General features: G+C 55.8%; 1 protein-coding gene across 2 annotated transcripts; it reads left to right on the top strand.

Moving 5' to 3' along the window:
- The first annotated feature begins 3,437 nt into the window (after positions 1-3,437).
- On the top strand, positions 3,438-9,239 carry IL17B (interleukin 17B). 2 transcript variants are annotated; one of them, XM_082725867.1, is made up of 3 exons: positions 3,438-3,636; positions 6,066-6,355; positions 8,916-9,239. In XM_082725867.1, exons 1-3 carry the CDS (start codon positions 3,616-3,618, stop codon positions 9,145-9,147), a joined length of 543 nt encoding a protein of 180 aa, XP_082581993.1. In that variant the 5' UTR covers positions 3,438-3,615; the 3' UTR covers positions 9,148-9,239. The 2 variants fall into 2 exon arrangements, with proteins under 2 accessions (XP_082581993.1, XP_082581994.1); XM_082725868.1 differs by lacking the exon at positions 3,438-3,636 and adding an exon at positions 4,386-4,558.
- Positions 9,240-9,450: the final 211 nt, after the last annotated feature.

The raw sequence follows: 9,450 nt of genomic DNA on the forward strand, positions 1-9,450 counted from the left end.
CAGCCTGGGAGTTCTCAGATCCCTAGAGGACTCTGGTTTGGGCCTGGGCTCAGTGACCTCCCCAGCACTCACGGTCCGGGTCGTTTGAGGATGTCAGTGTGAGGCTTAGGCAAGCATAGCCCTTTCTCGGTGACAGGTGAGGCATCGCCCCTCCTCTCCTTCCCCCACAGCAGGGGACAGCATGGACAGAAATCAGACAGACTTGCTTTGACTCCGTGACTTTGGGTTCCCTGAGCCTCAGTTTCCCCATTCATAGATGAAGAATAAAATTAGGACCTCACTCCAGGGTGCCTGGGAGAGTTTAATGAGACAGTGCATGTGAAGGACTTAGCACAGTGCCGGCAGTCAACGAGTAGATATTAAGCAGTAGCTGTTATTATTACTCATTGTTCTTTTCTCAAAATTACGATATCTAGCTGACGGTGCCTAGGGCCTAGTACCTGGGAGACGCTCCATGTGCAAGGAATCACTCAGGAAGCAGACAGAGGCGCCCGGCCCCCATCACACCCTCTCACTCTTGGTGGCTGTGCCGTTCCTGCTCTGATGTGAGAGCTGTCCCTGGAGCTGGACCCTAACAGTAGGGTCACTCAGGTGGTCAAGAGCAGGCACGGGACCCATGCCTCACCACCTGGTCCCCTCATTTGCAGCTCCAGGGCCCATTCCAGGGAAAGGGGGGAAGGGCAGCTCAAAGTTCCCTCGGGCTTGCTGCGCTCTGCAGGGCTGTCTGGCTTTCTGGTGGCGCCCCCTGGTGGCGAGAACGGCACTGCTCATGGTGGGCCTGCCAGCGAGGGCTCTGGTGGCTCTGAGTTAGCCAGCCCACTGCCTCTGCCTCTCCAGTGCATCTGCCCCTTCCCTCATTTATGAGTGCTGACGACCCCAGCTTTGCTGTGGGGCAGAAGGCCCTGAAGCCCAAGTTCTTACGCCTCCCCCTCAGGCCTGGGTTGAGTCCTGCAGCGGTCAGCCAGCATGGTGGGCCAGGATTCACACTTAGGACATCCCTGACCACAGATGACCTTCAGTGGTTTCTAGAAACCTAGGCTGTAGGAAAGGACTGCCTTCCAGGCCCGAGATGGCCCAGGAATGGGACACCCAGTCATGGTCACTGGGCCCATCCATGACTCCCCAAGCACCTGTCTGGGTACCCCACAGATCCACCTCCCCACTGGGAGGAGTCTCCCCCCCCCTCCTCTCTGGAGTCCCAGCCTGGCCCGGAGCTGTAGGTGTAAACTTGGGGAAGAACAGTAAGAGTTAGGAGACTAAGGTGTGCTCTACCCAGCCTCTCCCGGCTCTGGCACCAACAGGCCTGTGGGCCTGCATGAGGTCTACCCCTCCTGGGCCTCTGTCTCCTGTGCTAAAGTGGTGGTGGGGTGGGGGAACCAGAAGAGGACGGGTAAGGACTCCTCTAGCTCCCAGACTGGCCCCTTGTTAGGTGTGGATTCCCCGGGGCCTGCATCGTCAGAGCTCTGAGGCTGGGAGCCTAGAATCTGTATGGACAAGCCCTGAAGCTGGAAGCCGGGAAGCTAAGTCCTGACTTGGGGCTACAGAGGCGAGGGTGTGTGTGGGCCAGCAGGTAGGAGAGTGTGGTGGTTTCAGGGGTCCTGGGAAACAGAGGAACCCCCAGGCAGCCAGGTCCCTGCCTTTTAATTTCACATTTTGTGGGTGCCCAAGTGGGGGTGGGGTCCCCCCAGCTGTGTGCCGGTTGGACCCCCCCTTCCAGCAGCAGCAGAGGGGGATCAAGGAGGCTGCCCCATCCCTGGCCTCTCACGCTTGTTCCGAGGACAGTGGTGGTGGGGCTGGGGCTGCCAGGGATGGGAGTGGGGGCCCTTGCTGCCTGAGGAGGTATTTTCAGAGTCCCCCTCCCTCCAGAGTTTCCAGTGATAGAATAGAGGCCTGTCTAGTATTTGACCAAATATGGTGGTATCTCTCGAAGAGCTCCAGCCCCAGCCGGTTTCTCAGTTATGCTGTGGAAACCTGCCCCGGACAGATTAATCTTGTGACATTCGGGAGCTCGTCGCACTCTGTGTTCTCCTCCTCAGCCGATTCCTGTAAATGGCCAGGAGTGGCCCTCAGCAGGACGGTGCCGTCCTAGATGTTTGCTCACAGTGTCCTTCCCTGTCCTCTGTGTGCTCCCTCCCACCCCCCGTCTGCCTCCCTGGGTGGACTGGCTCGCTCCTGTCGTAGGGCTGGGCTGTTCGCTTGAAGTGAGAGACCTCGACCCGCAGGGCTGGTCAGTTCAGCGTGGGATTCCAGGCCTCGTAGACCTTGGGGTCACCCGAGCTCACCACACTGTGGCCAGAGCCAGGAAGCCCAGAGCTCTCTTAGGAGGGTAGGCCCGAGGGGTAAGGAAGGAGAGTTGGCTGAGCAGTGAGAACCGATGCTAATTAGAACAGCTAAGGTTTATAGTAACAATTTTATGATTATTTCATCATAATCGTTTTCATCATTAATAGCTAAGTATTTACTGAGCACTTACTACATGCCAGGTAGCGTGGCAGCTGTTCAACATGGCGTATTTCCTTTACCCCTTTTAACAGCCCCGAGCAGTGGCCACTACGATGACCCTACCATTCTAGAGAGGTAGAAAGGGAGACTCGGAGACATTTCAGGAAGAAAGGGGCCAGGCCACTGTTGATTCCTGGGCATGACTCCCATTTTCCAGAGAAGGAAACCGAGAAGAGTCAAAAGTCACAGACAGCCACACAGGCACAGGCCCCTGGGGTGAAGACCCTCTCCACGGGGTGGGGAGCACTACGTTGGGAAGGCCCGAACAATCAGCCAGAAGTCCCCACGATCTGCAACTCGGCCTGCGTGAGAGCACCCATTCAGAAACATGTCCGCGGCAGGCCGTGAGAGCACCCATTCAGAAACATGTCCGCGGCAGGCCGGAACCCTGCAGAAAATATCCCAAGACAAACAGCATGGGGTGGGGGATAGAACCCTGCACCGGGACCAGGTATGAATCCCAGTTCTGTCATCTCTAACCCATTGCATCATCCCAGACAGGTTCCTTCCTTGCTCTGGCCTCAGTTTCCTTGCCCGAGAACTAAGTGGGTGGGACTCCAACCCCCAAGGTGGGGGGTGCCACGAAACTCACCTGAGGCTGGCTGAGCCCGGGGTGCCTGAGGCTATTTTCCTGGGAGATGGGGCTTATGTCCCGCTCCTGGCCGGCACACTCGAGAACATTTGCTCTCCTGATCAACGGACAGCCCGTCCCTCCTCCGCCCTCACCCCCTCTCCATCCCCAAAGCAAACGAAGCTGATTGTCTTAGCTGGCCCTGTGGGTGCTGGCCGGGTGGCTAGCCGCAGGCCACAGGCGGAGGTGCCACCCGCCAGAGCCCCGCCAGACACACAGGGCATTGTCCCCTCAGTCAACAGCCCCTGGGCACCTCGGCCCGGCTCCTGGCCCGCCCCCATGCCCCTTGCCGCCGCCTGCCCCTGCGCCAGGCCCAGCCAGCTGGGGGCCCGAGGCTCCCAGCTGATGACGAGCCCACCCAGCCACCCCCAGCAGCCCCCTGACGAGCTATAATTGCTTCACTCCATCCTGCTGCTGCCATTCTCTTGGCGGAGGCACCTGGGGTTCCAGGCCGGCGGCAGCTGCAGACCAGCCTCGCGGGGATGGACTGGCCGCACAGCCTGGTACGTGGCGCTTCCCCACCCCACCCCACCCCCACCCCACTTTAGGGCCTGACTGTTTCGTTAACTTCTTTCCTATTGATTAATGGCTGTCTCTGTTTGGCTTGGAATCTGCGGAGGCAACTTCTCTCTCTGCCGTCTCCCCCAGGGTGAGAAAGAAACAGAGACTGGTCTCAGAGCCCGCAGCCATGGCCAACAGCTCGGGCTCCTGACCTGGGCTCAGCTCGTTCACAGTGAGGCCCTTTCAGGCCAAAGCCGTCAGGGGAGACCCTGGCCAGCTCTGTTATCGGGGGTTTTTCCAAAGGGTGTCTGTGTCCTGCCCCCCCACCCCCGCTGGGGTCCTGAGATCCCCTGCTGTGTGACCTTGGGCAAGTCCTTTTTGTTTCTGGCTCCCAGGAAGGTGGACTTTGATTTTGTTCGGTGGGGGGGGGGGGGGCGGTTTCTCTGAGTGGAGAGCCAGAGTTTCAGAACGCCACGTGAGACGCTCAGATGAGAAAATCAGCGGTTAAGGAGACAATTTTCTGCACTGGAATCCAGGACCAAAAGGGAAGAATTTAGCGCCCTGAGTCTCTGGCACCAGGCAACGTGCTGCCAGAAGGGGCTCTGCTGAAACTTGTTTCCCAGGGTCCAGACTTGCTGGGGAGCCTGGGTAGTTCAGGTGTGGGCCCTGCAGGTGGTGACGTGAGTGACTCAGGGCAGGTAGGAGCCTGCTTAGATTCAGAGACCAGATGAAACCCTCTGGAAAGTTCCTCCTTTCTGGTGAGCACCGAGCCCCATTCAAGTTCTGGTCCTTGTCTCCCGGGCCTGCTGAGGAGTCTGGCTTCTGTCAGGCCCCCCGGGGCTTCTGTCGAGCAAGCCAGAGCCTTTCCTGACAATCCCAGTTCTGTGGGAAGAGGGGGACGATGGTCGGTGATGTTGGATGCAGGTGGGTGAGGTGTGGATGGTGGGCTGCAGGCAGAGGGTTGGGCACAAAGGAGGGGAGCATAGGGGTCATGGCGCCCCACAAGGAGCCTCAGCCGGGACCCGCCTGTCTCCCCACCTTCGTCCCCTTCCTTCCTCTGCACCCTCTATTTCAGCCTCATGGTGTCCCGAGCACAGCTCTTCACTGACTCAAACCTCCTTTTACACGGCCCCGCCCCGAGATATTTAGACTCCCTCTGCCCACATCTGCCTCACTCTCATGCTTCAAACCTCACCTACGTGCCTGCTCCCCAGAAAGGCCTTGCAGGGCCAATCCATTGCCACCAGATGAAGCAGGTGGCCCTGACCTCTAGCCACAAGCAGCCCACCTCCTTGTCATCAAAAACAAACCCCAAGAGATTAGGGGATTGTTCCTTGTCCACTGTGTGCTCCCGGTCCCAGACTGGGAGCTACAGACGGGCTGGGGTGAGGATAGCCGTTCACTGACCCAGTCATGGTGGTGAGCCACTATGTGGAAACTGCTGCAATATCTGCCCACACGAAGTCTGTGCTTAGTCGGGATGGACGTATGAAAGAGCCATACCCACACAAACTGTAAATCTACAGTCACACAAGGTGCGTGTGGTGTTGGGAGCCCAAGAAAGTTTACTGAGGCATCCCTAAGGGCATGACACTGGGCTGAAACACAAGGGGTAGGAATATTTAGAAGGTGAGGGGAGGCAGGACTCTGCAGGTAGAAGCTGGTGCAAAGTCCCTGTGGCAGGAAGGAGCATGGTGGGAAAAAGGGTTTCAGAGAAGGCCAGAGAAGACCAGAGCACAGGTGTGAGAAGAGGTCGGGGGCAATCTGAGGAGGCAGAGCTCAGCAGCAGTCAGACCATGTGGCAGAGTCAGGGTGTCGTTACCCTGAGGGTGAACGGTTAAGCTGGAGGGTGACATGATCACATTTGCCTTTCAAACATCTATCCTTGGCCATGGTATGGAGACTGGATTGAAGGAGCCAGGGAGGATGTGGGGAGCCCAGGCAGGAGGCTTTTGAGGGAAGTGAGGATAGTTGCCCAGACAGAGAAGTGGGAGTGTGGGGAGATGTTTAAGAGGTACTACAGGGGGCGCCTGGGTGGCTCAGTGGGTTAAAGCCTCTGCTTTCAGCTCAGGTCATGATCCTAGGGTCCTGGGATCGAGCCCCGCGTCGGGCTCTCGCTCTCTGCTCGGTGGGGAGCCTGCTTCCTCCTCTCTCTCTGCCTGCCTCTCTGCCTACTTGTGATCTCTCTCTGTCGAATAAATAAAATCTTAAAAAAAAAAAAAAGAGGTACTATAGGCAGGAGTTACTGATGACTGTGGTACATACACACGTGTGTGGTACACGTGTCATGGCCTGGCGGGACCAGGCCAGGCATGGCAGGAGAGGGTGGTCCCCACAGAGCCTCTCTTCGCTCTTTCCTTCCTGGGCCTTGAGTCTTGGCCCAGAGTGACACCTGGATCTCCCACCTTTGACATGTGGCCTTCTTCCCCAGCTGCTCCTTCTCACCCTCTCCATCTTCCTGGGGCTGGTCCAGCCCAGGAACCCCAAAGGCAAGAGGAAGGGGCCAGGGCGGCCTGGAACCCTGGCTCCAGGGCCTCACCAGGTGCCACTGGACCTGGTGTCCCAGGCGAAGCCGTATGCCCGCATGGAGGAATACGAGAGGAACCTCAGGGAGATGGTGGCCCAGCTCAGGAACAGCTCTGAGCCGGCCAGAAGGAAGTGTGAGGTCAACCTGCAGCTGTGGCTGTCCAACAAGAGGAGCCTGTCACCCTGGGGCTACAGGTAGGCCGGGCTGGGCAACTGGGGGCGAACTGTACACCCCACTGTCCCCATCACTGTCACACGCAGACCTTGGATTCAGTGACCTGAATGCCTGGTTTGAATCCCAGCTCTGCTTCTCACTGGCTGCGTGGCTTAGGGCAAGCTTAGCCTCTCTGAGCTCCAGGTTCCTCAGTGCAAGTGGTGGTGATACGGGTTTATAGTCATAGGTATTGGGTTTTTTTTTCCATTTTAAAAAATCGAAATACAATTAGCCAACATATAGTTCATCATTCATTTCAGAGGTAGCGCTCAGTGATTCATAGGCTGCACGTAACACCCAGGGCTCGAGACATCACGGGCTGTCCTTAATGCCTGTCACCTGGCTACCCCATCCCCCACCAACTCCCATCCATTGACCCTCAGTTTCTTTCCCATAGTGAAGAGTCGCACCTCATAGGTTTTATAGACTTGTTATTAAATGAGCTATGGAGGCAGAGCCCAGGGATCATGGTTCATGTCTCTGCTAAGGCACCGGCCAGGCTCTCACTTCCTCCCAGTTACAGGTCTTGCGGGCGGCACTGAGTTGCTGTGTCTGCCTGGGTGTCATGTCCGCCTGGCATCTTCCCAGGGCCTCCATCAGAGTCATGTAAGGATGCTCGTGGCCCACTCAACAAGGAAGAGGCCCAGAAAACAATATTTTATATATCTTCTCGTGATTAGGGTGTGTGGTTAGGTTTGTGAGTTAAGACCTGCTATCCCTGCATGATGGGGCCGGTATCTCACCTTAGCTGTAGCTCTCCTTCTAAGCCCAGACCCTGGCATGTAGAAGGGGCCAAATGTAGGTGTGTTGAGTGAATAATGAAGAAATAGACTAATAGACTAACCTGTAAGGGTCCTCACTCACAAATCAGGCCAAATATATATATATTTTTTAAAGATTTATTTGAGACAGAGAGTGTGTGTGCATGAGCAAGGAGAGGGACTGAGGGAGAGGGAAGAGACACTCAAGCAGACTCTGCTGTGGAGCCTAACGTGGGGCTCGATCTCACAACCCTGAGATCATGACCTGAGCCAAAACCAAGAGTCTGATGCTTAACCAACTGAGCCATCCAGGTGCCCCCAGGCCAAATATTTTTTAACTGCACACCTTAGGTCCCGAGACCCAAGAAGGGCATGTTCAATAGAACTTTCTGTGATGGTGGACAATCTAATATGGTAGGCACTAGCTTCATGTAACTGTGGAGCACTTGAGATGTAGCTACTGCAACTGAGGAACTCATTTTGCTTATTTCATTTATTTTATTTAAATATAGTTGACTAATTTTGATTGAGTTAAATTTAAGTAGCCACATGTGGCTAGTGGCTACCGTATCTGGAATATGGCAATCGGGAAGGTCCATTAAAATCCTGCAAAGCTGGGCTTCAAACTTTACTGTGCCCTTGATTTTTTTGCGGGGTGGAGGGAGCTTATAAGAATGCAGGTTCTGACTCAGGAGATCTGTGATAGAGATGAGATTTTGTATTTTTTTTCAAGATTTTATTTATTTATTTGGCACAGAGAGAGCACAAGCAGGAAGAGCGGCAGGCAGAGGGAGAGGGAGAAGCAGACTCTCTGCTGAGCAGGAGCCCAACGTGAGGCTTGATCCCAGGACTCTGGGATCATGACCTGAGCCGATCAACCACTGAGCCACCCAGGCGCCCTGAGATTTTGCATTTCTTTTTTTATTTATTGGACAGAGAGAGAGAGAGAGAGAGATCGCAAGTAGGCAGAGAGGCAGACAGAAGGAGGGGGAAGCAGTTTCCCCACCAAGCAGAGAGCCCGATATGGGGCTCGATCCCAGGACCCTGAGATCACGACCTGGGCCGAAGGCAGAGGGTCAACCCACTGAACCACCCAGATGCCCCGAGATTTTGCATTTCTAATAAGCTCCTGGGTGCTACAGATGTTCCAGGTCCACAGACTCCCTCCCACCCATTTAGCAGATGAGAAAGCTGAGGCACAAGGAAGGCGTGGTCACAAAGCAAGCCCCCATACTGTCAGCTCTACGAGGGAAGCGGTGTGTTGTCCATCAGTGAACACCTCATGTCTAGGACAGAGTCACTCACGTGGTGGGTGTGTGAAAGTAGGTCTTGAATGAAGAGAAATGCAGTCAGCATAGAACCCGGGCCTCCTGACTCCTCTTCTGGTGAGGATTAGATCAATGTTCCTATATCATTTCCTGTGGATGAAATTTCCCAAGAATATAAACACATGATGGGGAGGAGGCATGAGACACAGAAAGCTTTAGCTTCCTTGTGATCCCACAGTACAATCTAGTGCAGAGATGGGCAACTTGGGGATGAGAGAAGGGAACTGGGTGACTGACTGGTGCCCTTGAGTCTGGATAACCTTGGGGCTGGCTTGCCTTCCAAGATCTTCAGTTTTCTCACCCGGAACCCAGAGTTAATCACTGCCCATCCTCCAGCAGAGCACAGTCTTGCTGCAGGGATCAACACCCGGGTTAGGAAAGGTAGGGGTGTCGGGGATGGGTGCCCTGTCCTGAACACCTGCCACTCGGGGCTCTCTCCTGCCTTCCTGCAGCATCAACCATGACCCGAGCCGCATTCCCGCAGACCTGCCGGAGGCGCAATGCCTGTGCCTGGGCTGCGTGAACCCCTTCACCATGCAGGAGGACCGCAGCATGGTGAGCGTGCCCGTGTTCAGCCAGGTGCCCGTGCGCCGCCGCCTCTGCCCGCTGCCGCCCCGCACTGGGCCGTGCCGCCAGCGTGCGGTCATGGAGACCATCGCCGTGGGCTGCACCTGCATCTTCTGAACCGGAGGCTGCGGGGAGCCAGAGACCGCCCTCCTGGTGCTTCCACTCCAAGTGAGGCCCGTGAGCAGTAAACACTGTCTTTCATTAAGCAAGATCTTGGATTTGCTCCTTATGGCTCCGAAGTCGAAACCAGGGTGGGGATGGGAGGCTGCGGGGTGGTAGACTTTAGACCAATGTGAAGGAGGATATCCCATCATCCAGAGTTCTATAGCACTGAGATGGGTTATTTTTAAATTATCACATTCATTTCTACATTGGTCTAAACCTATATAGGAGTGAGTAAGCCCTAGCTTTCCCCAAGTC

Source organism: Mustela nivalis (assembly GCF_964662115.1).
Source record: "Mustela nivalis genome assembly, chromosome: 3".
NCBI lineage: Eukaryota > Metazoa > Chordata > Mammalia > Carnivora > Mustelidae > Mustela > Mustela nivalis.